We start from the raw sequence: 27652 nt of genomic DNA on the forward strand, positions 1-27652 counted from the left end.
TCTCTCTCTCTCTATCTACAGTATCACACCCTGTCTCTCTCTCTCTATCTACAGTATCACACCCTGTCTCTCTCTCTCTATCTACAGTATCACACCCTGTCTCTCTCTCTCTATCTACAGTATCACACCCTGTCTCTCTCTCTCTATCTACAGTATCACACCCTGTCTCTGTCTCTCTCTGTCTCTGTCTCCTTTATCTCTCTCTCTCTCTCTCTATCTACAGTATCACACCCTGTCTCTGTCTCTCTCTCTATCTACAGTATCACACCCTGTCTCTCTCTGTCTCTCTCTCTCTATCTACAGTATCACACCCTGTCTCTGTCTCCTTTATCTCTCTCTCTATCTACAGTATCACACCCTGTCTCTGTCTCCTTTATCTCTCTCTCTGTCTACAGTATCTATCACACCCTGTCTCTGTCTCCTTTATCTCTCTCTCTATCTACAGTATCTATCACACCCTGTCTCTGTCTCCTTTATCTCTCTCTCTATCTACAGTATCTATCACACCCTGTCTCTGTCTCCTTTATCTCTCTCTCTATCTACAGTATCTATCACACCCTGTCTCTGTCTCCTTTATCTCTCTCTCTGTCTACAGTATCTATCACACCCTGTCTCTGTCTCCTTTATCTCTCTCTCTCTCTCTGTCTCCTTTATCTCTCTCTCTCTCTCTCTCTTTCTCTTGACCTCTCCTCTCTTTCTCTGTCTCTCTCTCTGTCTCTCTCTCTCTCTCTCTGTCTCTCTCTGTCTCTGTCTCTCTCTCTCTCTCTCTCTCTCTCTCTCTCTCTGTCTCTCTCTCTGTCTCTGTCTCTCTCTCTCTGTCTCTCTATCTGTGTCTCTCTCTCTCTCTGTCTCTCTCTCTCTCTCTCTCTCTCTCTCTCCCTCTCTCTCTCTCTCTCTCTGTCTCTGTCTCTCTGTCTCTCTCCCTCTCTCTCCCTCTCTGTCTCTCTCCCTCTCTCTCTCTCTCTGTCTCTCTCTTTCTCACCATTTTGACCTTGCCTTTTGTCTCTCTCTCTCTCTCTCTCTCTCTCTCTGTGAAAAATAACTTCCACAGCCTGTCATCACCACTAAATTATATGTATTCGCTGCTACTCCAATTATTCTTATGAAATAGTACAGCGTGTACTTTCTAAATGTCTACATTCATTTGTCAACCCAATCCTCTTTTAGAAATGCATTGACATTCTATGCTTTTTAGTGTAATGTGCTGCTGTGGAAAAGCTCTGTTGTATCAGCCACTTAATCAAAGTCAATGCCAGTTCCCTTTTGGTGTAACACACTTGTGTGTCCCAAATTAAACCCTATCCCCTATATAGAGCACTACTTTTGATGCACCACTGTGCCTTTTATGGTGTGGGAATGGACACACAGGAACATATGAAAATGCTTTGATGTAAGAACAAACCTAGTTATTAATTCAAACGTTTAAATAAAAACCACACAACCACTCCAACTGTTTGTTGGATTGGAAGTCCTGGGGTAGTACTTTTCAAACAAAGATTTTGATGTTTAATTTAGTTTCATAATTTAGTTGTTTTCAGCGGAGAGTGTTGGTCTCAGAACGTGTGCAAGATACACTCAGAAAAAAAAAGATGCTGTCTAGAACCTACAAGGATTCTTCCACTGTCCCCATAGGAGAACCATTTGAGGAACCCTTTTTAGTTCCAGGTAGAACCCGTCCCACTTCCTGGTAGAACCCTCTTTAGTTCCAGGTAGAACCCGTCCCACTTCCTGGTAGAACCCTCTTTAGTTCCAGGTAGAACCCTTCCCACTTCCTGGTAGAACCCTTTTTAGTTCCAGGTAGAACCCTTTCCACTTCCTGGTAGAACCCTTTCCACAGAGGGTTCTACATGGAATCCAAAATACTTCTTCTACCTGTAAGTAAAAAGGGGTTCTTCCCGGAACTAAAAAGGGTTATACCTGGAACTAAAAAGGGTTCTACCTGGAACTAAAAAGGGTTCTCCTATGGGGACAGCCTAAGAACCCTTTCGGAGTATATGTTCATGCTGCAATCAGGGAATCCTGTCCACAGATCACGTTTCATTACAGAGAGACACATGTTTTTTTACAATTCCCTTTTGTTTAGCCAATAACAGACTGTGTTGTTAGAAGGTCTCCTGGGGAGCGTTGCAACCAGCAGGAGGAATGAAGCACTGTGTAACATTACCATTGGATTTCATTCAACTGGAGATTACATGGACCTGTGTGTTAAAGCAAACTGGCAACCAAAAAATAAACTTAAGAAAAAAAACGACCACGTTTTAAGGTTTGACGCACAGTGTTGAAGAAAACAGAAGTTTATTCTTTAAAACAGGCAAACGACAGGTCAAGGCAGACAAACGACAGGTCAAGGCAGGCAAAGGACAGGTCAAGGCAGGCAAAGGACAGGTCAAGGCAGGCAAAGGACAGGTCAAGGCAGGCAAACAACAGGTCACGGCAGGCAAAGGACAGGTCAAGGCAGGGGTCAATAATCCAGAGAGGGTGGAAGGTACAGGACAGCAGGCAGGGTCAGGGTCAGGTCAGGCAGATCCCGGTGATCCAGCAGGCGGGCTCAGGGTCAGGTTAGGCAGAGGTCAGTAATCCAGCAGGCGGGCTCAGGGTCAGGTCAGGCAGATCTCGGTGATCCAGCAGGCTACATGATTTGGAAAGGCAAACACCTGTCTATATAAGGTCCCACAGTTGACAGCTCCGAGACAGGTTTGTGTCGAGGCACAGATCTGGGGAAGGTTAAAAAAAATTCTGCAGCATTGAAAGTCCCCAAGAACACAGTGGTCTCCATCATTCTTAAATGGAAGAAGTTTGGAACCACCAACACTCATCCTTTTTGGCCGCCCGGCCAAACTGAGCAATCGGGGGCGAAGGGCCTTGGTCAGGGAGGTGGCGATGGGAGAACCTTCCAGAAGGACAACCATCTCTGCACTACTCCACTAATCAGGCCTTTATGGTAAAGTGGCCAGATGGAAGACACTCCTCAGTAAAAGGTACATGACAGCCTGCTTGGAGTTTACCAAAAGACACCTAAAGACTCTCAGACCATGAGAAACAGGATTCTCTGGTCTGATGAAACCAAGATTGAACACTTCGAACACTTTGGTCTGGAGAAATCTGGCACCATCCCTACGGTGAAGCATGGTGGTGTCAGCATCATGCTGTGGGGATGTTTTTCAGCGGCAGGGACTGGGAGACTAGTCAGGAACTTGGGAAAGATTAACAGAGCAAAGTACAGAGAGATTCCTGATGAAAACCTGGTCCAGAGCGCTCAGGACCTCAGACTGGGGCGAAAGTTCACCTTCCAACAGGACTGTGACCCTAAACACACAGCCAAGACATTGCAGGAGTGGCTTCGGGACAAGTCTCTGAATGTCCTTCAGTGGCCCAGCCAGAGCCCGGACTTGAACCTGATCGAACATCTCTGAAGAGACCTGAAAATAGCTGTGCAGCGACGCTCCCCATCCAACCTGACAGAGTTTGAGAGGATCTGCAAAGAAGAATGGGAGGAACTCCCCAAATACAGGTGTGCCAAGCTTGTAGTGTTATACCCAAGAAGACTCAAGGCCGTAATCACTGCCAAAGGTGCTTCAACAAAGTACTGAGTAAAGGTTCTGAATACTTATGTAAATATAAAATTTCCATTTTTGTATTTTTAAAACATTTGCAAAAATGTCTAAAAACCTGTTTTTTGAAATGTCATTATGGGCTCATGTGTGTAGATTGATGAGGGAAAAAAAACAATTGTATCCATTTTAGAATCAGGAAAATATGGAAAAAGTCAAGGGGTCTGAATACTTTCCGAATGCCCTGTATACCAAAATAACATAGCTACATTTGATTAAAAAATAATACATTCTATAACTCAGTTACAATTGACTTGATTTGTTGGGCTCCCGAGTGGCACAGCGGTCTAAGGCATTGCAGCTCAGTGCTTGAGGCGTCACTACAGACCCTGGTTCAATTCCATGCTGTATTATTATTATAAACCTTTATTTAACTAAGCAAGTACAGGACAATTTTATTTTGTATTTATTTAACTAGGCAAGTCAGTTAAGAACAATTTCTTATTTTCAATGACGGCCTAGGAACAGTGGGTTAACCTGCCTGTTCAGGGGCAGAACGACAGATTTGTACCTTGTCAGCTCGTGGGTTTAAACTTGCAACCTTCCGGTTACTAGTCCAACATTCTTACCACTAGGCTACCCTGCCTACCCCCTACACTCTAACCACTAGCTACCCTGCCGTATCACAACTGGCCATGGTTGGGAGTCCCATAGGGCGGCGCACAATTGGCCCAGCGTCATCCGGGTTTGGCCAGTGTAGGTCGTCATAGTAAATAAGAATGTGTTCTTAATTAACTGACTTTTCTAGTTAAATAAAGGTTAAAAAAAATATATTTAAAATCGTTACACATTTTATATACGGAGTGTCCAGGGATATTTTACCTCTGTTCTTGATAAGAAATGACCATGTCAGACCATTTTATTTTAAATACAATAATACAATAGCAGAAATACAATAACAGAAACAAATACAGTAATACAATAACAGAAATACAATAACAGAAACAAATACAATAATATTAGTTGGCTACACCATTAGTTTTCCTTCATACAACGTGTTCACATCGTGTTTACAACATGTTTACAACGTGTTCACATCGTGTTTACAACATGTTTACAACGTGTTCACATCGTGTTTACAACGTGTTCACATCGTGTTTACATCGTGTTTACAATGTGTTTACAAAGTGTTTACAACGTGTTTAAAACGTGATTACAATGTGTTTACAACGTGTTTACAACGTGTTTACAACGTGTTTACAATGTGTTTACAACGTGTTTACAACGTGTTTACAACATGTTTACAACGTGTTCACATCGTGTTTACAACGTGTTCACAACGTGTTTACAACGTGTTCACAACGTGTTTACAACGTGTTTACAATGTGTTTACAACGTGTTTACAATGTGTTTACAACGTGTTTACAATGTGTTTACACCGTGTTTACAACGTGTTTACAACGTGTTTACAACGTGTTTACAACGTGTTCACAACGTGTTCACAACGTGTTTACAACATGTTTAGAACGTGTTTACAACGTGTTTACAATGTGTTTACACCGTGTTTACAACGTGTTTACAACGTGTTTACAAAGTGTTTACAACGTTTTTACAATGTGTTTACAACGTGTTTACAACGTGTTTACAACATGTTTAGAACGTGTTTACAACGTGTTTAAAATGTGTTTACAACATGTTTACAACGTGTTTACAACGTGTTCACAACGTGTTTACAACGTGTTTACAACGTGTTTACAAAGTGTTTACAACGTGTTTACAATGTGTTTACAACGTGTTTACAATGTGTTTACAACGTGTTCACAACGTGTTTACAACGTGTTTGCAAAGTGTTTACAACGTGTTTACAACATGTTTACAACGTGTTTACAACGTGTTTAAAACGTGTTTACAACATGTTTACAACGTGTTTACAACGTGTTCACAACGTGTTCACAAAGGGTTTACAATGTGTTCACAATGTTTTTACAAAGGGTTTACAAAGTGTTTACAACGTGTTTACAACGTGTTTACAAAGTGTTTACAACGTGTTTACAATGTGTTTACAATGTGTTTACAACGTGTTTACAACGTGTTTACAAAGTGTTTACAACGTTTTTACAATGTGTTTACAACGTGTTTACAACGTGTTTACAACATGTTTACAACGTGTTTACAACGTGTTTAAAACGTGTTTACAACATGTTTACAACGTGTTTACAACGTGTTCACAACGTGTTTACAACGTGTTTACAACGTGTTTAGAAAGTGTTTACAACGTGTTTACAATGTGTTTACAACGTGTTTACAATGTGTTTACAACGTGTTCACAACGTGTTTACAACGTGTTTGCAAAGTGTTTACAACGTGTTTACAACATGTTTACAACGTGTTTACAACGTGTTTAAAACGTGTTTACAACATGTTTACAACGTGTTTACAACGTGTTCACAACGTGTTCACAAAGGGTTTACAATGTGTTCACAATGTTTTTACAAAGGGTTTACAAAGTGTTTACAACGTGTTTACAACGTGTTTACAAAGTGTTTACAACGTGTTTACAATGTGTTTACAATGTGTTTACAACGTGTTTACAACGTGTTTACAAAGTTTTTACAACGTTTTTACAATGTGTTTACAACGTGTTTACAACGTGTTTACAACATGTTTACAACGTGTTTAAAACGTGTTTACAACATGTTTACAACGTGTTTACAACGTGTTCACAACGTGTTCACAAAGGGTTTACAATGTGTTCACAATGTTTTTACAAAGGGTTTACAAAGTGTTTACAGCGTGTTTACAACGTGTTTACAAAGTGTTTACAACGTGTTTACAATGTGTTTACAATGTGTTTACAACGTGTTTACAATGTGTTTACAATGTGTTTACAAAGGGTTTACAAAGTGTTTACAAAGTGTTTTCAACGTGTTTACAACATTTTTACAACGTGTTTACAATGTGTTTACTAAGGGTTTACAATGTGTTTACAATGTGTTTACAAAGGGTTTACAAAGTGTTTACAAAATATGTTTACAACGTGTTTACAACATGTTTACCACGTGTTTACAATGTGTTTACAAAGGGTTTACAATGTGTTTACAATGTGTTTACAAAGGGTTTACAAAGTGTTTACAAAGTGTTTACAACGTGTTTACAACGTGTTTACAACGTGTTTACAACGTGTTTACAATGTGTTTACAAAGGGTTTACAAAGTGTTTACAACGTGTTTACAACGTGTTTACAATGTGTTTACAAAGGGTTTACAAAGTGTTTACAACATGTTTACAACGTGTTTACAACGTGTTCACAAAGGGTTTACAACGTGTTTACAAAGTGTTTACAACGTGTTCACAACGTGTCGGGGTAAATTGCCGCAGTAGATTTGCCGTGGTAAATGAGGAAATACATTATTTCAGTTGAATGATTGTCAAATAGCTAAACCCGCACTAAGTCTGCTCAACAAGCAGGATGAAACTATTCCTATGATAAAATCCAGCAGCTGCTGAACGTATCAGAACAGCCTTTTGGTAACAAGGAGGACTAAGATAACACCCACATCATCTTGTAGGGAGAGATAATCAGGTGACCAATAATGGTTGTAACGGAGATCAGCTGTGTAGGTGAATATAGCACTTATTGATGGTTTAACGAGAGATCAGCTGGCGATCATCTGGTTGCTATCGTTTGTTGCCATTGGCCCCTTTATGTCTGGCCAATTAAACGCCACGATATGACATAGATACAGAAAATAAACAGCATGGGTACATTTCTGCGACAACGAAGAGCGGTGAAGCGCGATGCTCAACTTGTCCTCTGTTTTCATGCCCTGGCTACCAGGCTGTGAACAGCGTGAAGCGAACCCGTGTGCACATGTACAGATTTAGTAGTGTGTGTGACTGTCTCGCATCTCTCTCGTCTAAATATCTGTGGTGCTGCTCGTAGCAACGCCGTTTCACCGAGTCCACCTTTAAGGACAATGCATGAGGTGCTGTGGCAGTTTACTGTACTTAGAGGATACAATTCAACCTCAGGATTAATTCAACCTCAGGATTAATTCAACCTCGGGATTAATTAGACCTCAGGATTAATTAAACCTCGGGATTAATTAAACCTCAGGATTAAATAAACCTCAGGATTAATTCAACCTCAGGATTAATTCAACCTCGGGATTAATTAAACCTCAGGATTAATTAATCCTCAAATCAGCATCAATGTGTGATGACGTGATGACAGAATTAGGACTGATGTTGTTTGTGGTATAAACTTGACCTCTGACCCTTTATTTCCTGTTTCTCTCCTATCCTGATTGGCTGACAGCTCCCAGCTCCGCCCCCAAGGACCTGACGGTAATCAGTCGTGAGGGGAGACCCAGAGCTATTCTGATTAGCTGGCAACCCCCAATGGAGACTAACGGACGGATCATGGGTAAGAACAGAAGTACTATTACTGTCTCCACCCTGGACCCTTTATCTAGTCTATAGTACTGTTACTGTCTCCACCCTGGACCCTTTATCTAGTCTATAGTACTGTTACTGTCTCCACCCTGGACCCTTTATCTAGTCTATAGTACTGTTACTGTCTCCATCCTGGACCCTTTATCTAGTCTATAGTACTGTTACTGTCTCCACCCTGGACCCTTTATCTAGTCTATAGTACTGTCTCCACCCTGGACCCTTTATCTAGTCTATAGTACTGTTACTGTCTCCATCCTGGACCCTTTATCTAGTCTATAGTACTGTTACTGTCTCCACCCTGGACCCTTTATCTAGTCTATAGTACTGTCTCCACCCTGGACCCTTTATCTAGTCTATAGTACTGTCTCCATCCTGGACCCTTTATCTAGTCTGTAGTACTGTTACTGTCTCCACCCTGGACCCTTTATCTAGTCTATAGTACTGTTACTGTCTCCACCCTGGACCCTTTATCTAGTCTATAGTACTGTCTCCACCCTGGACACTTTATCTAGTCTATAGTACTGTCTCCACCCTGTACCCTTTATCTAGTCTATAGTACTGTTACTGTCTCCACCCTGGACCCTTTATCTAGTCTATAGTACTGTTACTGTCTCCACCCTGGACCCTTTATCTAGTCTATAGTACTGTTACTGTCTCCACCCTGGACCCTTTATCTAGTCTATAGTACTGTTACTGTCTCCACCCTGGACCCTTTATCTAGTCTATAGTACTGTTACTGTCTCCACCCTGGACCCTTTATCTAGTCTATAGTACTGTTACTGTCTCCACCCTGGACCCTTTATCTAGTCTATAGTACTGTTACTGTCTCCACCCTGGACCCTTTATCTAGTCTATAGTACTGTTATTGTCTCTACCCTGTACCCTTTATCTAGTCTATAGTACTGTCTCCACCCTGGACCCTTTATCTAGTCTATAGTACTGTTACTGTCTCCACCCTGTACCCTTTATCTAGTCTATAGTACTGTTACTGTCTCCACCCTGGACCCTTTATCTAGTCTATAGTACTGTTACTGTCTCCACCCTGGACCCTTTATCTAGTCTATAGTACTGTTACTGTCTCTACCCTGTACCCTTTATCTAGTCTATAGTACTGTCTCCACCCTGGACCCTTTATCTAGTCTATAGTACTGTTACTGTCTCCATCCTGGACCCTTTATCTAGTCTATAGTACTGTTACTGTCTCCACCCTGGACCCTTTATCTAGTCTATAGTAGTGTTACTGTCTCCACCCTGTACCCTGTATCTAGTCTATAGTACTGTCTCCACCCTGGACCCTTTATTGAGTCTATAGTACTGTTACTGTCTCCACCCTGGACACTTTATCTAGTCTATAGTACTGTTACTGTCTCTACTCTGGACCCTTTATCTAGTCTATAGTACTGTTACTGTCTCCACCCTGGACCCGTTATCTAGTCTATAGTACTGTTACTGTCTCCACCCTGTACCCTTTATCTAGTCTATAGTACTGTTACTGTCTCCACCCTGGACCCTTTATCTAGTCTATAGTACTGTTACTGTCTCCACCCTGGACACTTTATCTAGTCTATAGTACTGTTACTGTCTCCACCCTGGACCCTTTATCTAGTCTATAGTACTGTTACTGTCTCCACCCTGGACCCTTTATCTAGTCTATAGTACTGTTACTGTCTCCACCCTGGACCCTTTATCTAGTCTATAGTACTGTTACTGTCTCCACCCTGTACCCTTTATCTAGTCTATAGTACTGTCTCCACCCTGGACCCTTTATCTAGTCTATAGTAGTGTTACTGTCTCCATCCTGGACCCTTTATCTAGTCTATAGTACTGTTACTGTCTCCACCCTGGACCCTTTATCTAGTCTATAGTACTGTCTCCACCCTGGACACTTTATCTAGTCTATAGTACTGTTACTGTCTCCACCCTGGACCCTTTATCTAGTCTATAGTACTGTCTCCACCCTGGACCCTTTATCTAGTCTATAGTACTGTTACTGTCTCCACCCTGGACCCTTTATCTAGTCTATAGTACTGTTACTCTCTCCACCCTGGACCCTTTATCTAGTCTATAGTACTGTTACTGTCTCCACCCTGGACCCTTTATCTAGTCTATAGTACTGTTACTGTCTCCACCCTGTACCCTTTATCTAGTCTGTAGTACTGTTACTGTCTCCACCCTGTACCCTTTATCTAGTCTATAGTACTGTTACTGTCTCCACCCTGTACACTTTATCTAGTCTATAGTACTGTTACTGTCTCCATCCTGTACCCTTTATCTAGTCTATAGTAGTGTTACTGTCTCCGCCCTGTACCCTTTATCTAGTCTAAAGTACTGTTACTGTCTCCACCTTGGACCCAAGCACTACCCTCCCCTTCTCCCATAGAAGACCCATAGTCCTCCTCCCCCCCCCTCCCTTCCTCTCCTTCTCCACCCCTCCTTTCCTCCCTTCCTCTCCTCCACTCCCCCTCCCTTCCCTTCCTCTCCTCCCCTGCTCCTCCCTTCCTCTCTTCCCCTCCTCCCCCTCCATTCCTCTTCCTCCACCCTTCCTCTTCCCCCACCCTACCCCCCTTTTCCTCCCCTATTCCCCCCTCCCCCATTCTCTCCTTCTCCTCTCCACCCTTCTCCTCTCCTCAATGTTGTAAATCAGTCTCCAGTAATGATCCTGATGACGACTGAAGTCAGACTACGGCCAATAGAGTGCTCCCTGTGGACAGAACGGTGTGTGTGGTAGATGGATGCTGTTTCCTTGTTCCCTGCTCTCCACACTAACTATGTGGGAACACAGTCAGTCAATCTGTCCTTTGGGATACAGTCAGTCAAATACCAGGCTTCTACTGAAATCTTTAAAGACTGTTTTAAGGCTGAATGACCTGGAAGGTATCAGGTTATTTCTTGCTCATCGTACTGAATGTCCTGGAAGGTATCAGGTTATCTCTGCTCGTCGTACTGAATGACCTGGAAGGTATCAGGTTATCTCTGCTCGTCGTATTGAATGACCTGGAATGTATCAGGTTATCTCTGCTCGTCGTACTGAATGACCTGGAAGGTATTAGGTTATCTCTGCTCGTCGTACTGAATGACCTGGAAGGTATCAGGTTATCTCTGCTCGTCATACTGAATGACCTGGAAGGTATCAGGTTATCTCTGCTCGTCGTACTGAATGACCTGGAAGGTATCAGGTTATCTCTGCTCGTCGTACTGAATGACCTGTAGGGTATAAGGTTATCTCTGCTCATCGTACTGAATGACCTGTAGGGTATCAGGTTATCTCTGCTCATCGTACTGAATGACCTGTAGGGTATCAGGTTATCTCTGCTCGTCGTACTGAATGACCTGGAAGGTATCAGGTTATCTCTGCTCATCGTACTGAATGACCTGTAGGGTATCAGGTTATCTCTGCTCATCGTACTGAATGACCTGTAGGGTGTCAGGTTATCTCTGCTCATCATACTGAATGACCTGTAGGGTAGCTCTGCTCATCGTACTGAATGACCTGTAGGGTATCAGGTAAACTCTGCTCGTCGTACTGAATGACCTGTAGGGTATCAGGTTAGCTCTGCTCATCGTACTGAATCTTAATTTCTTGTGTTCCACATATTCTCTCCTGGTGTATAATGTCTCTAGTGATTACTTGTAAACAATGAAAATAACACTAATTGTGAAGATACCGCTGTTGATTCTGTAGACTGTAGACTACATGACTCAGCTACCTGTTGATTCTGTTATGATGTAGAGGTCTGTAGACTACATGACTCAGCTCGTGTGCAATAGAATGACGTAAGGTTCCCTGGAACATGACTAAGAGCATAAAATTAAAAAGAGAAGTAAACCCAAACAGTTGTTGCAGCGGGGATGATTCCTCAGCGGGTGTGTTGTATTGTCTTTGTGACCTGCCAGGCTACATCTTGTTCTACACTGGACAGAACTCTAGCCTGGTCACAGATCTGTTTTGTGCTGTCTTGTCAACTCCTATAGTAATTGTCAAGGGTTGTTACTTAGACTCTCTCTGTGTTGTTATCTTTCTAACACACCAGGCTATTTCTTGTACTACACCCTGGATAAGAACATGCCTATAGATGACTGGGTTACGGTTAGGGTTAATCAGTCTTCCTCTGTGTGTTGTTTCTCTACCAGGCTATATCCTGTACTACACCCTGGATAAGAACATGCCTATTGATGACTGGGTAATGGAGAGTATCAGTGGAGACCGTCTGACCCACCAGGTGATGGACCTGAACCTGGACACAGTCTACTACTTCAGGATCCAGGCTAAGAATGCCAAGGGAGTGGGTCCCCTGTCAGACCCCATCCACTTCAGGACTAACAAAGGTACGGGATGAGCAGTCTTTCTCACAGTTGCTTTCAGCCTATCGTTAACCTTTCTCACAGTTGCTTTCAGCCTAACGTTAACCTTTCTCACAGTTGCTTTCAGCCTATCGTTAACCTTTCTCACAGTTGCTTTCAGCCTATCGTTAACCTTTCTCACAGTTGCTTTCAGCCTATCAGTTAACTACCTTTTTCCTCTCAACCCCCCCTCTTAGTCCCGTTAACTGCCTTCTCTCATCCTCACATCCAGTCCCGTTATCTGCCTTCTCTCATCCTCACATCCAGTCCAGTTAACTGCCTTCTCTCATCCTCACATCCAGTCCCGTTAACTGCCTTCTCTCATCCTCACATCCAGTCCTGATTCCCAGATGGAGGAGTCTCTCACTAATTATTTCCTCTTGATTCTGGCCATCCTCCAACCAGGATTTATTTATGGTTCCATCCACACCTGTTATTCCCAGCTAGCCTCTGACATGATTTCTTTCCACCCATCATGTTTTGCTTGTAAATAAACAATCAATAATATTGGCCACGCTTGGTACTTTGGTGTTACTCAGAAGTCGTGAGGTGTAGTTTACAGTGCCTTCAGAAACTATTCATAGTATTCATAATTAACCAATTCCACATTTTGTTGTGTTACAACCTGATTTCAAAATAGATTTAATAAAACATTTTCTCAACCATCTTCACAATACCCGATAATGACAAAGTCAAAACATAATTTTAGAAGGTTTTGCAAATGTTTTTTGAAAATTAAATACAGAAAATATCTCATTTATATAAGTATTCACAGCCCTGAGTCAATACTTTTGTAGAAGCATCTTTGTCAGCGATTACAGCTGTGAGTCTTTCTGGGTAAGTCTCTAAGAGCTTTCCACTCCTGGATTGTACAACATTTGCCCATTATAATCTCTGTCAAATGGATTGTTGATCATTGCTAGAGAATCATATTCAGGTCTTGCCATAGATTTTCAAGTGGATTTCAGTCCCAGCCACTCAGGGACAATCACTGTCTTCTTGGTAAGCAACTCCAGTGTATATGTGCCCTCGTGTTTTAGGTTATTATCCTGCTGAAAGGTAAAGTCATCTCTCATTGTCTGGTGGAAAGCAGACTGAACCAGGTTTTCTACTAGGATTTAGCCTGTACTTAACTCAATTCCGTTTATTTTTTTTTCCTGACAAACTCCCCAGTCCTTAATAATGACAAGCATACCCATAACATGATGCAGCCACCACTATGCTTGAAAATATGGAGAATGATTCTCAGTAACGTGTTGTAATGGATTTGCCCCAAACATAACACATTGTATTTAAGACAAAAACGTAATTGCTTTGCCACATTATTTTATTACTTTAGTGCCTTGTATTGGAATATTTGTATTCTGTACAGACTTCATTCTTTTCACGCTGTCATTTAGGTTAGTATTGTGGAGTAACTACAGTGTTGTTGATCCATCCTCAGTTTTCATCTATCACAGCCATTAAACTCTGTAACTGTTTTAAAGTCACCATTGGCCTCATTGTGAAAACTCTGAGCGGTTTCCTTCCTCTCTGGCAACTGAGTTAGGAAGGACACCTGTATCTTTGTAATGACTGGGTGGAATTTATACACCATCCAACGTGTAATTGATAACTTCACTCAAATGGATATTCAATGTCTGCTTTTGTATTTTAATTTTTTTAAATCTACCAATAGGAGCCCTTCTTTACGAGGAATTGGAAAAACCTCCCTGGTCTTTGTGGTTGAATCTGTGTTTGAAATTCACTGCTCCACTGAGGGACCATACAGATAATTGTATGTGTGGGGTACAGAGGTGGGGTAGTCACTCAGAAATCATGTTAAACACTATTATTGCATGCAACTTATTGTGTGACTTGTTAAGCAAAGTTTTACTCTTGAACTTATTTAGGCTTGACATAACAAATGGGGTTAAATAATTATTAACTCAAGACATTTCTGCTTTTAAATCCACTTTGATGTTATGGCTGTATTATGGCTGTAAATTCAGGCTGTAACACAACAAAATGTGGAAAATGTCAAAGACTGAATAATTTCTGAAGTTAGATCCAGTCGCGTTAGCACGCTGTTTGTCTTCATCACTGTAGGTCAATGGAAATGAGCTAACGCTGTGCTAATGCTACTTCATCACTGTAGGTTAAGGGAAATGAGCTAACGCTGTGCTAATGCTACTTCATCACTTGTAGGTCAATGGAAACGAGCTACCGCTGTGCTAATGCTACTTCATCACTGTAGGTTAAGGGAAACGAGCTAACGCTGTGCTAATGCTACTTCATCACTGTAGGTTAAGGGAAACAAGCTAATGCTGTGCTAATGTGACTTCATCACTGTAGGTTAAGGGAAAAAGTGCTAATGCTACTTTATAACTGTAGGTCAAGGGAAACGGGCCAATGCTGTGCTTATGCTACAACATCACTGTAGGCTAAGGGAAACGAGCTAACGCTGTGCCAATGCTACTTCATCACTTTAGGTCAAGGAAAACGAGCTAACGCTAAGTAGCATCTCCCCCGCTAATCTAGTCCTGCAGGAGAACATTAATTAATGTGCTGTTTAGCATCCGTTGCACACAGTGAACAGTGAACGCTGAGGTCCCAAGTAGATCTGTCACGCTCTGACCTTAGATATCTCTGTTTTCTTTATATTTTGGTTATGTCAGGGTGTGACGAGGGTGGGTATGCTAGTTTTTGTATTGTGTAGGGTTTTTGTATGTCTAGGGTTTTGTAGGTCTAGGTAATTTGTATGTCTATGGTGGACTGATATGGTTCCCAATCAGAGGCAGCTGTTTATCGTTGTCTCTGATTGGGGATCATATTTAGGTAGCTATTTTCCCTTCTGTGTTGGTGGGTTCTTGTCCTATGTTTAGTTGCCTGTCTGCACTATCCATATAGCTTCACGGTTCGTTTTGTTAGTTTGTTCAGTGTTTCGTTCTTCAATAAAGAAGAATTTACGCATACCACGCTGCACCTTTGTCTGATCCTTGCGACGAACGTGACAGAAGAACCCACCAAAAAAGGACCAAGCAGCGGTTAACCTCTTGCGACGAGCAATCCCGGATCCGGGAGCGTAATCATAGCCTCAAACGAATTAGCATGACGCAGCGGACATAAATACTTTTCCTATTCATGAAAATCGCAAATGAAATGAAATAAATATATTCAAACACAAGCTTAGCCTTTTGTTAACAACACTGTCATCTCAGATTTTCTAAATATGCGTTGCAGCCAACGCTAGACAAGCATTTGTGTAAGTTCATCATGGCATAATGCTATGCTAGCTCTGCTGGCAGCAGGCAACATTTTCACGAAAATAAGAAAAGCAACCAAATTACCTTTGAAGAACTTCACATGCTTTCACTCAGGAGACTCCCAGTTAGATAGCAAATGTTCCTTTTTTCCAAAAATATTATTTTTGTAGGCGAAATAGCTCCCGTTTCTTCATCATGCTTGGCTGAGAAATCGACCGGAAAATGCTGCAACTATAACGCCAAACTTTTTTCAAAATTTGCTCCATAACATCGACAGAAACACGGCAAACGTTGTTTAGGATCCATCCTCAAGGTGTTTTTAACATATATATTCAATAATATATTCGTTGAGGCAATTGGTTTCTCATAAGAAGCGATTGGAAAAATGGCTACCTCACTATTTTACGCGAGATTTTCTGCGGGAGACACCATGTGACCACTTGCTATATATGGTCCCTTACGGCCATTCTTCAATGGAAATGCCTAAAAAGACGTCACAATGCTGTAGACACCTTGGGAAATACGTGGAAAATGTAAGCTCATTCCTAGCTCCTTCACAGCCATATAAGGAGTCATTGGCATGAAGCGGTTTCAAAAAATGTGGCACTTCCTGGTTGGATTTTTAGCTGGGTTTCGCCTGTAACATCAGTTCTGTGGCACTCACAGACAATATCTTTGCAGTTTTGGAAACGTCAGAGTGTTTTCTTTCCAAAGCTGTCAATTATATGCATAGTCGAGCATCTTTCCGAGACAAAATATCTTGTTTAAAACGGGAGCATTTTTCATCCAAAATGTTTAATAGCACCCCCTAATGCATAACTGGAGTGGACATCCTGGGCCTGGGAGAAAGATGAGTGGACATCCTGGACCTAGGAGGAGGTAATGGCAGGGGACAAGACCCTGCCATGGAAGCAGGTGGAGATAGCGCAGGAGGAACGGTGACGATACGAGGGGACACAGTTAGCACGGAAGCCTGAGAGGCAGCAACAATAAAACATTTTGGGGGGATGGACACGAGGAGATTGGCTGAGGCAGGTTGGAGACCTGAGCCAACTCCTCGTGCTTACCATAGGGAGCGTGGTACCGGTCAGGCACCGTGTTATGCGGTGGAGTGCACAGTGTCTACCGTGCGCTATCATAGCCCGGTGCGCTCTATTCCAGCTCCTCGCATTGGCCGGGCTAGAATAGGCATCCAGCCAGGACGGATGGTGCCGGTTCAGCGCTTCTGGTCTCCAGTACACCTCCTTGGACCAGGATATCCTGCGCCGGCTCTGCACACTGTGTCTCGGGACTGGACACCGTCGCTGGAGACCCCGGACTGGGGACCGTCGTTCGAGACCCCGGACTGAAAACCGTCGCTGAAGGCCCCGGACTGGGGAACGTCGCTGGAGGCCCCGGACTGGGGACCGTCGCTGGAGGCCCCGGACTGAAAGCCATCGCTGGAGGCCCCGGACTGGGAACCATCGCTGGAGGCCCCGGACTGGGGACCGTCGCTGGAGGCCCCGGACTGAAAACCGTCGCTGGAGGCCCCGGACTGAAAACCGTCGCTGGAGGCCCCGGACTGGGGACCGTCGCTGGAGGCCCCGGACTGAAAACCGTCGCTGGAGGCCCCGGACTGAAAACCGTCGCTGGAGGCCCCGGACTGGGGACCGTCGCTGGAGGCCCAGGACTGGGGACCGCCACTGGGGACCGTCGCTGGAGGGCCCGGACTGGAGACCGTCACTGGGGACCGTCGCTGGAGGGCCCGGACTGAAAACCGTTGCTGGGGGCCCCGGACTATGGCCCGTCATTGGAGGTTCCGGACTGTGGCCCGTTGTTGGAGGTTCCGGTCTGTGAACTGTCGCCGGCCGCTCTGGACTGGGTACTGTCGCCGGACGCTCTGGACTGGGTACTGTCGCCGGCACTGGTGGTACCGGGCTGGGGACACGCACCTCAGGGCGAGTACGGGGAGGAGGCACAGGATACATTGTACCGTGGAGACGCATTGGAGATCCAGAACATAGACCTGGCTCAATACGTCCTGGCTGGATGCCCATTCTAGCCCAGAAAATGCGAGGAGCTGGAATAGATCGCACCGGAGGAGAATAGCGCACGGGAGACACCTTGCGCATCTCTGCATAACACGGTGCCTGACCAGTTACACTCCCAACGAGGAGGCCAAGACGCAGCGTGATTGGAAAATACATTCTTCTTTTATTAAAACGAAGAACACTAAAGAAACAAAACAACAAAATGAACGTGAAGCTATATCTAACGAGTGCTGACATGTAACTAACCATAGACAATAACCCACAAAACCAAAATGGAAAATGGCAACCTAAATAGGATTCCCAATCAGAGACAACGATAAACAGCTGCCTCTGATTGGGAACCAATTCAGGCCACCATAGACCTACATTTAACCTAGACAAACCAAAACCCCATAGATGTACAAAAAAAGCTAGATAAGTCAAAACACACATACCACCCTCGTCACACCCTGACCTAACCAAAATAATAAAGAAAACAAAGATAACTAAGGTCAGGGCGTGACACATATCCTGGGCCAGTGTTCATAAAGCATACCAGAGAGCTGATCTAGGATCAGTTTAGCCTTTATACATAGATTATTCTGAATAGGCTGATATAATATAATAATCTGATCCTAGATCAACGCTCCTATTTTTATAACCCTTTAAGTATACGGTCTCTAGTTAAATACTACTAATCAAGCTCAGATATCTGATCTATTATCATGGCAATGAACATTTACAGTAAATGATAGAGAACCTCTGTTACAAGTTTTCAATATGATTCATTGTTATTATGTCTTACTGTAGTTGAGCTGTCAGAAAATGTATTTAATTGCTGGTCTGCATTTATACATGTCATTCTCCTCAGCTCACTTCTGTGGGTGTTCAGTGCTTTGAGCCTTTTGTATCCAATTGAGGGAGCACGGAAATGGAAAAAGAGATTTTAGAGTGTCCATCAAATGTAATAGAATAAGGGACAAGAGAGCAAGAGATTTAAAAAAAAAAAGCTATTTACACACTATTCATATATACATATTGTTATATACAGTACAGTTACATTACATTTTTTAGATAGAAGAGAGGCTCTGTGAAACAAGATGTTATTTATCTGTTTTTTGTAAAGCTAAACCTGTTTTTTTGCCTGAGTGGTGGCAGAGCATTCCACGACGACACGGCTCTATACATAACTAAGGGACGCATTAAATCTGTTTTTTTGGTTTGGCCATAGTGAAGAACCCCAGCTGGTGCTGCATGTCTGTTGGAAGTGTATGCAAATAGACACACAAATGTTTTCTAGAAAGACTGGAAGACAAAGTAGTCCATTTCTCCTCAACCCTCAACCGTAAAAGACATTGATGCATGTTGTAGATGTTAGTTCTGGGCGGCAGGTTGTTGGATCAAAATCCCCGAGCTGACAAGGTGAAAATCTGTCGTTCTGCCCCTGAACAAGGCAGTTAACCCACTGTTCCCCGGTAGGTCGCCATTGTAAATAAGAATTTGTTAAATAAAGGTAAAAAATGTTTTATAGGGGCAAGGCGTGTTGCTTTGTTTTGAGCCAGCTGCAGCTTTGCTAGATCTTTCTTTGCTACACCTGATCATATTACAGGACAATAATCAAGATGGGACAAGACCAGAGCCTAAACAACGAGTACAGAGGATCTTTGTGTCAAAATCGCAGATGGCTTATGTTATATATTTTTTTACAACAGACATACCTCTCCCCATCTTCACAACAACTTTGTCGATATGACTTGATAACTGACCATCCAATGTTGCTCCTAGGAGTTCAGCTTCTCCAAGTTTTTCAATGGTCACACACCCTTTATGTACAACACCAGTTGAATACAATGCCTTTCGTTTTTAGATGTATTTAAGACCAGTTTACTGTTAATTACTCATTCTGACAATGACTAAGAGTTTCAGTGAGCTCACTGGCTGTAGGTGCTGATGTGTAGAATGTGCAATCATCAGCATACAAAGTGATTTTAGCTTCTCGTAAGACAAGTGGCATATCAAAATAAAGAAGAGTAACGGCCCAAGGGAGCTGCCTTGAGGGACACCGCACGGTACATATCTGATGTTAGGGAAGCGTCCATTAAAGAATACTCTGAGTTCTATTGGATAATTAACTCTCCAACCATGTGATGACAGGTGATGTAAAGCCATAGCAAGTGAGTTTTCTTCAATAACAATTTACGATCAATAACATCAAAATGGCTGCACTGAAATTTAACAGTACAGTTCCAACTATCATCTTATTATTCATTTCCTTTAGCCAATCATCAGTCATCTGAGTCAGAGCAGTACAAGTTGAGTGCCCTTCCCTATGTGCATGCTGAAAAGTCAGTAGTTAACTTGTTCTTTCAAAAAAATGTGTTTCAAACACAATTATCTCCGTCAGTTTACTAAGAACAGGCAGCAAACTAATTGGGTGGCTGTTAGAGCCAGAAAAGGGATCTTTACTATATTTAGGTAGTGGAATTACTTTAGCTTCCTTCCACGCCTGTGGACAAACTTTCCTTTTGGCTTCGGTTAAAGGCATCGGGGTGGTGATAGTCTGTTAACATTCTCAATAGTTTTCCATCTAGGTTGTCTATACCAGGTGCCCTATCGTTATTGATGGATATCAAATGTGTTTCCACCTCCTCCGCATATACTTGACCACATTTTAATTATTAGATCTTCAATACAGAAATATGAGCAGTGAGCATCACAGATACCATCTCTCGGTCTGTAATTTTCTCTCTGTTTCTCTCTCTCTCTCTCTCTCTCTCTCTCTCTCTCTCTCTCTCTCTCTCTCTTCACCCCATGGCAATCTTCACCACTAAATTGTTATTTGTTATTTCTCTCTCTCTCTCCCCCCTCTTTCTTTTCCCCTCTTTATCTCTCTTTCTCTATCCCGCTCTCTTTCTCTCTTTCAGTGGAACATCCAGACAAGATGGCCAACGATCAAGGTAAGAAGCCACACACAAACACAGACTTACACAGACACAGACCCACACAGACTGTCACAAGGATGATTGTGCCATTTGTAACCATTAACATCTCCATAATTGCACTGCATTCCTATGAGGACAGAAATACTGGAAGTGTTGATCCGTACTCCCTCTGACATCACTTCTAGCAGGTGAAGGGTACTAAGGCCTAGTTATCTTCAGGGAACAGGGAATGAAGGCCAATTAGCTGGCTGTTTTAATAAAGCATTACCACCATGGAGAAAAAAAAGGGAAATTCAAATCTCTTTTTTTTCTCTCTTTCTCTCAAATTAAAACATGAAACAGACGTTCTCTCGCCTCTGATAATTCCCCGTTAGAAAATCTCAATTGGAAATGAGTTTCTAATTGAACCCTTGGAGTGGTAAATTGTCTTCGTAGAGAATGGTGGGGGGGGGGGGGGGGGGTGTTGAGAGGTGCGGAGGCACCTTTTGCTATTTTTAAAGATAATAACGGGTGTTAAATGTCAGAGGCCTGCAGTCATTTCACTCTGTGCATTCCAAATGGTGCACTAAAAAAAAAAAAAAATGTTTTGAGGTACACTACTTCCGATCAGAACCCCTATGGGCCGTGGTCAAAAGTAGTTCACTGTATAGGGAATAGGGTGCTATTTTGGCTGATCAAATTAGACACGAGGCTGTGCTTCCCGAATTCAACGAATGGCGGGACACGACGCAATCAGAGTATAGTTGAAATGCCAGGATGTAATACTGATCTCAGACCTTCATCTTAGTGGAATTAGACGAACACGTTTCCACAATGCATTGGAAGAGGTGGGCTGCTAGTGATGGGCTCTAGTTCTGTTCGAGGAACCAACAACACAACTTAGGCTATTTAATTGGTAAGATGCCCGAAGCTTCTGAAGGTGAGGTTCGAATGTAGGCTAAGTCCTTTTTTTGTTCTCCTTATTAAAACGACCACAGTATTATTGATTGCGTCGTAGGCTACATCTTGGAAAACAGAAGTCTTTTCTATTAGATTTTTTAGCCAAAATTTATTTTTTGTTTTCTCATTGAAAAGTGTTATATGAATATATATGTATATATGGCTCTTCCTCAGAGCTTTTTAAACTAAATATTTGAATATGTCGGCACGGGGGATTCGGGATGTGGCTGGCGGTGTTATTAATGTCATGTTTATCAAACAATTTGATTTGAATGGATTGTTTTAGTCGTGTAAGCTAGGCAACCCTATTTCATGATTTAATTTTTTGCACCAAACCTTTAGCTGTCACTCTGATCTCTGTTCCCACTGATCAGTGCTTTAGTTTATAATGTTGTTGTCCACCTTTAGAGGTCACTCTGATCTCTGTTCCCACTGATCAGTGCTTTAGTTTATAATGTTGCGCTGCACCAGACTGTCCACTATTTTTTTCCACCTATACAATGCCCTTTTGATCAGTTGAAAAGTGTTGGTGTGTGTACTAGGCTATTTGATTTAATTTATATATGTTACAATACTATGGTTAAACTAATATATAATATATCTGGTAAACTGGAACCAAATCATCTGTCTCTGTCTTCAGTCCTTTTTAAATTGGATAGATGGACTATATGGTCTACAGTATAGGTTGAATGTGATAGTCTGCCTATAACCAGCCTGAGGAGGTCTATAACCAGCCTGAGGAGGTCTATAACCAGCCTGAGGAGATCTATAACCAGCCTGAGGAGGTCTATAACCAGCCTGAGGAGGTCTATAACCAGCCTGAGGAAGTCTATAACCAGCCTGAGGGGGTCTATAGCGAGCCTGACGAGGTCTATAACCAGCCTGAGTAGGTCTATAACCAGCCTGAGTAGGTCTATAACCAGCCTGAGTAGGTCTATAACCAGCCTGAGTAGGTCAATAACCAGCCTGAGTAGGTCTATAACCAGCATGAGGAGGTCTATAACCAGCCTGAGTAGGTCTATAACCAGCCTGAATAGGTCTATATCTCCATTCCTATTCTATTCAGAGTTTAGACAAATTAATCAAATTGGAAATGTATCAGGCTGGTTAATGTGATGCTTGTCTGTTGAATTTGGAAAAATCCACCCGCACCTGATTCACCAGCGTCTACTCAGCCAATCAGGAGCCGCTACTTCATTACGGCCCGGCATCCTGCGTATGTTTTTTTAAACACCACGACGATGCTTCATAGTATGCAGTTTAAGTATGTAGTACGCTAGTATTTGACCCCTCTTTTGTCTTTTTGTGGCTGTGCCAGTGATGAGAGATGTTCTGTAGAGTTTTAATGAAGTGGACGACGAGGAAAAAACAAATGGTTTATTGGCACATACACATGATAGGTGCAGTGTAATGTGTTGTTTTACAAGGTCAGTCAGAGTAGTATGATAGGTGTTGTTTTACAGGGTCAGTCATTGTAATATAGCGCCCCTGAAGCCAATAAATCTCTCACACGTGGAAACAGACACACACACGCACGCACACGCATACACAACTCTCACACTTGCCTGGTTACCCAGACTCCTTGTTCCCGGCCAAACGCTACGCCGCCCCCGGGAGTTAGTTTCTTCTCCTCAATGAGTCTGGATCTGAGTACCTCCCTGACCCTTCACCCAATGCCAACGCATTCGGAGCCTTCTGATTGGTCCAGAAACCGATGGGTTGGGCCAGCGCCAGAACACACATTGGCTAAGGCGGCGGTATGGAAATTCGTCATATGGTTTTGATACTGTAATTGGTTAAAGACAATCCAATTGCTGATTACTTTGTTTTGTGCAATGCACCTCGTGTCTATTGTCATCATAAACGACTTCAATGATGGAAGTCTCAGACTGAAGTCTGTAGTGAACCCCTGAGTCATCAGGCTACTCTCAGACTCAAGTCTGTAGTGAACCCCTGAGTCATCAGGCTACTCTCAGACTCAAGTCTGTAGTGAACCCCTGAGTCATCAGGCTACTCTCAGACTGAAGTCTGTAGTGAACACCTGAGTCATCAGGCTACTCTCAGACTGAAGTCTGTAGTGAACACCTGAGTCATCAGGCTACTCTCAGACTGAAGTCTGTAGTGAACCCCTGAGTCATCAGGCTACTCTCAGACTCAAGTCTGTAGTGAACCCCTGAGTCATCAGGCTACTCTCAGACTGAAGTCTGTAGTGAACACCCGAGTCATCAGGCTACTCTCGCACAGCTTTTAATTGACGTTTTGTGCAAACAATTATTTTGAGAGAGATTTTTTTTTTAAAGGTGTTTTTAGTCATCATATGAAATGGTCTTATGAAAGCGTATGATTATTTAGGCACATCTATTTTTTTTAAGTACTCTAAGCTAGATGTTATTAAATAAACCATCTGTTTTTACAGATGAAGATTCATCCGTGAAGACAGAGACTGTTTCCCATGAAATGGCACCCTATTCCCTATATATAGTACCCTACATTGACCAGGGCCATATGGCACCCTATTCCCTATATATAGTACCCTACATTGACCAGGGCCATATGGCACCCTATTCCCTATATATAGTACCCTACATTGACCAGGGCCATATGGCACCCTATTCCCTATATATAGTACCCTACATTGACCAGGGCCATATGGCACCCTATCAAAGGCACTCCACTATGTACTGTAGATAGGGTGCCATTTGGGACACATCTCCAAATGATTCCATATGTCCTCACTGTGACCTTTTAATGCTGTTTAATACCGCTTCAGTCTATTTCATTCAAAATGAGGACATTATGTTGGTTTATATAATGGATTCTGTACCAGCTCTGAAGGTAAACAAAAAACAAAAAACAAACAACCTGTCTCCATCGAGACCTTGACATACGGTAGTTAACTATGGTCAATGCACTCAGGCGTTGTACTTCATGCACTGTGGCCCAGGCCCCTCAATTTACCCTTGACAAAGGACAGCATTTAACGTTGTGAAATCACAAACACATGAAAATACAGGGATAAATAAATATCAGATATTGGGTACTGGAGTAAAAATGTGGGCCAGGACTCAGGGGCTAAATTAGTTCCAGGACTCAGGGGCTAAATTAGTTCCAGGACTCAGGGGCTAAATTAGTTCCAGGACTCAGGGGCTAAATTCATTTCTTGACTTGAGTGGAAAGCCCTTGTAGGTCTTGGCATTAACACACACACACACACACACACACACACACACACACACACACACACACACACACACACACACACACACACACACACACACACACACTCATAGCATATAAATCTTGTGAAACGGCACCAGGGGAGGCAGTGGTTGAAGCCCAGGCTGGAGATCGATGCTTGGGGCCGTTTCTCTGGCTCCTCCTCTGGCCCCTCCTGATTCATCTGGCCCCCCTCTGCCTGCCCCTCGCTGGACCCTTCTAGTCTCTCTGACCCCTCCTTGCCCCGCATGACCCCATCTGGACCCTCTGGCCCCTTGGCCCCCACTTTCCCCTATGGAACCTCCTGGCCCTTCTGGCACCCCCTGCCCCCCCCCCCCTCCCCTGTACATTCCTGCCTCCTGCTGGCCCCTCTCCTGACCCCTCTGGGTCCTCCTGGCGCCCCTGGCCCTCCTTCTGATAGGTTGGAGGACGTCCTCCGGAATTCATCATAATTAATGTGTAAGTGTATAGGGGGGGGTGAGAACCATGAGCCTCATAGGGATTGTATTGAAGTCAATGTACCCAGAGGAGGACAGAAGGTAGCTGTCCTCTGGCTACACCATGGTGCTACCATACGGAGTGCTGTTGAGGCTACTGTAGAACCTTTAATCAATTATTTGGTGACGTGATTATATTTAGTATAGTTTCATCTAAAAAGGATCACTTTTTAAATATATTTAAATACAATTTTAGAAAATTCAGCCTCCACTGATCAGAAGAGCTGTAACTGATGCCTCTCCGTTAGCATCAGAAGAGCTGTAACTGATGCCTCTCCGTTAGCATCAGAAGAGCTGTAACTGATGCCTCTCCGTTAGCATCAGAAGAGCTGTAACTGATGCCTCTCCGTTAGCATCAGAAGAGCTGTAACTGATGCCTCTCCGTTAGCATCAGAAGAGCTGTAACTGATGCCTCTCCGTTAGCATCAGAAGAGCTGTAACTGATGCCTCTCCGTTAGCATCAGAAGAGCTGTAACTGATGCCTCTCCGTTAGCATCAGAAGAGCTATAACTGATGCCTCTCCGTTAGCATCAGAAGAGCTGTAACTGATGCCTCTCCGTTAGCATCAGAAGAGCTGTAACTGATGCCTCTCCGTTAGCATCAGAAGAGCTATAACTGATGCCTCTCCGTTAGCATCAGAAGAGCTGTAACTGATGCCTCTCCGTTAGCATCAGAAGAGCTGTAACTGATGCCTCTCCGTTAGCATCAGAAGAGCTGTAACTGATGCCTCTCCGTTAGCATCAGAAGAGCTGTAACTGATGCCTCTCCGTTAGCATCAGAAGAGCTGTAACTGATGCCTCTCCGTTAGCATCAGAAGAGCTGTAACTGATGCCTCTCCGTTAGCATCAGAAGAGCTGTAACAGATGCCTCTCCGTTAGCATCAGAAGAGCTGTAACTGATGCCTCTCCGTTAGCATCAGAAGAGCTGTAACTGATGCCTCTCTTTCTTTCCTCCATGAAAGAACATCAAAGAGCAGAAAGAGAGATGTTCCTGTTCTAGATCAGGGACTCTAAACACACTCTATAATGTGATTTAGAGTCCCTGTTCTATAATGTGATTTAGAGCCCCTGTTCTTGAATGTGATTTAGAGTCCCTGTTCTATAATGTGATTTAGAGTCCCTATTCTAGAATGTGATCTAGAGTCCATGTTCTAGAATGTGATTTAGAGTCCCTGTTCTAGAATGTGATTTAGAGTCCCTGTTCTAGAATGTGATTTAGAGTCCCTGTTCTAGAATGTGATTTAGAGTCCCTGTTCTAGAATGTGATTTAGAGTCCTGTTCTAGAATGTGATTTAGAGTCCTTGTTCTATTGTGATTTAGAGTCCCTGTTCTAGAATGTGATTTAGAGTCCATGTTCTATAATGTGATTTGGAGTCCATGTTCTAGTGTGATTTAGAGTCCCTGTTCTATAATATGATTTAGAGTCCATGTTCTAGAGTGTGATTTAGAGTCCCTTTTTTGAGTGTGTTTTAGAGTCCCCCTTCTAGAGTGTGTTTTACAGTCCCTATTTTAGAGTGTGTTTTACAGTCCCTGTTTTAGAGTGTGTTTTAGAGTCCCTGTTCTAGAGTGTGTTTTAGAGTCCCTGTTCTAGAGTGTGTTTTACAGTCCCTGTTTTAGAGTGTGTTTTAGAGTCCCTGCTCTAGAGTGTGTTTTACAGTCCCTTCTCTAGAGTGTGTTTTACAGTCCCTGTTCTAGAGTGTGTTTTAGAGTCCCTGTTCTAGAGTGTGTTTTAGAGTCCCTGTTCTAGAATGTGATTTAGATTCCCTGTTCTAGAGTGTGTTTTAGAGTCCCTGTTCTAGAGTGTGTTTTAGAGTCCCTGCTCTAGAATGTGATTTAGAGTCCCTGTCCTAGAATGTGTTTTAGAGTCCCTGTTCTAGAGTGTGTTTTAGAGTCCCTGATCTAGAATTTGATTTAGAGTCACTGTCCTAGAGTGTGTTTTAGAGTCCCTAATGATATACTATAATATAGTATAGTGGTCTGTAGCATAGTCTACCATAGTATAGTGGTCCGTAGCATATTATAGTATAGTGGTCTGTAGTATAGTCTACCATAGTATGTGGCATAGTATAGTATAGTATAGTGGTATAGTATACTATGGTATATTATTGAGGTCTGTGACATAGTATACTATAGTATAGTATAGTGGTCTGTAGCATAGTATACTATAGTATAGTATAGTGGTCTGTGACATAGTGTACTATAGTATAGTATACTGGTCTGTAGCATAGTATACTATATTATAGTGGCCGGCAGCATAGTATACAATAGTATAGTTGTCTGTAGTATAGTATACTATAGTATAGTGTCCGGCAGCATAGTATACTATGGTATTGTACAGTGATCTGTAACATAGTATACTATAGTGTAGTGGTCTGTAGTATAGTATACAATAGGATAGTGGTCTGTAGTATAGTATACAATAGTATAGTGGTCTGTAGTATAGTATACTATAGTATAG

General features: G+C 42.8%; 1 protein-coding gene across 2 annotated transcripts in view; it reads left to right on the forward strand.

Annotated features, from left to right (window-relative positions):
* LOC110513199 (netrin receptor DCC) overlaps positions 1-27652 on the forward strand; it is a 607044-nt gene that overhangs the window by 474919 nt on the left and 104473 nt on the right. For both annotated transcript variants that reach the window (XM_036976621.2, XM_036976622.2), the window contains exons 19-21: positions 7870-7977; positions 12138-12332; positions 20526-20558. In XM_036976621.2, coding sequence (XP_036832516.2) covers positions 7870-7977; positions 12138-12332; positions 20526-20558 — 336 coding nt within the window. The remainder of the gene's footprint in view (positions 1-7869; positions 7978-12137; positions 12333-20525; positions 20559-27652) is intronic.

This window comes from Oncorhynchus mykiss, chromosome 5 (assembly GCF_057628025.1).
Source record: "Oncorhynchus mykiss isolate SJ-2025 chromosome 5, ASM5762802v1, whole genome shotgun sequence".
Lineage (NCBI taxonomy): Eukaryota > Metazoa > Chordata > Actinopteri > Salmoniformes > Salmonidae > Oncorhynchus > Oncorhynchus mykiss.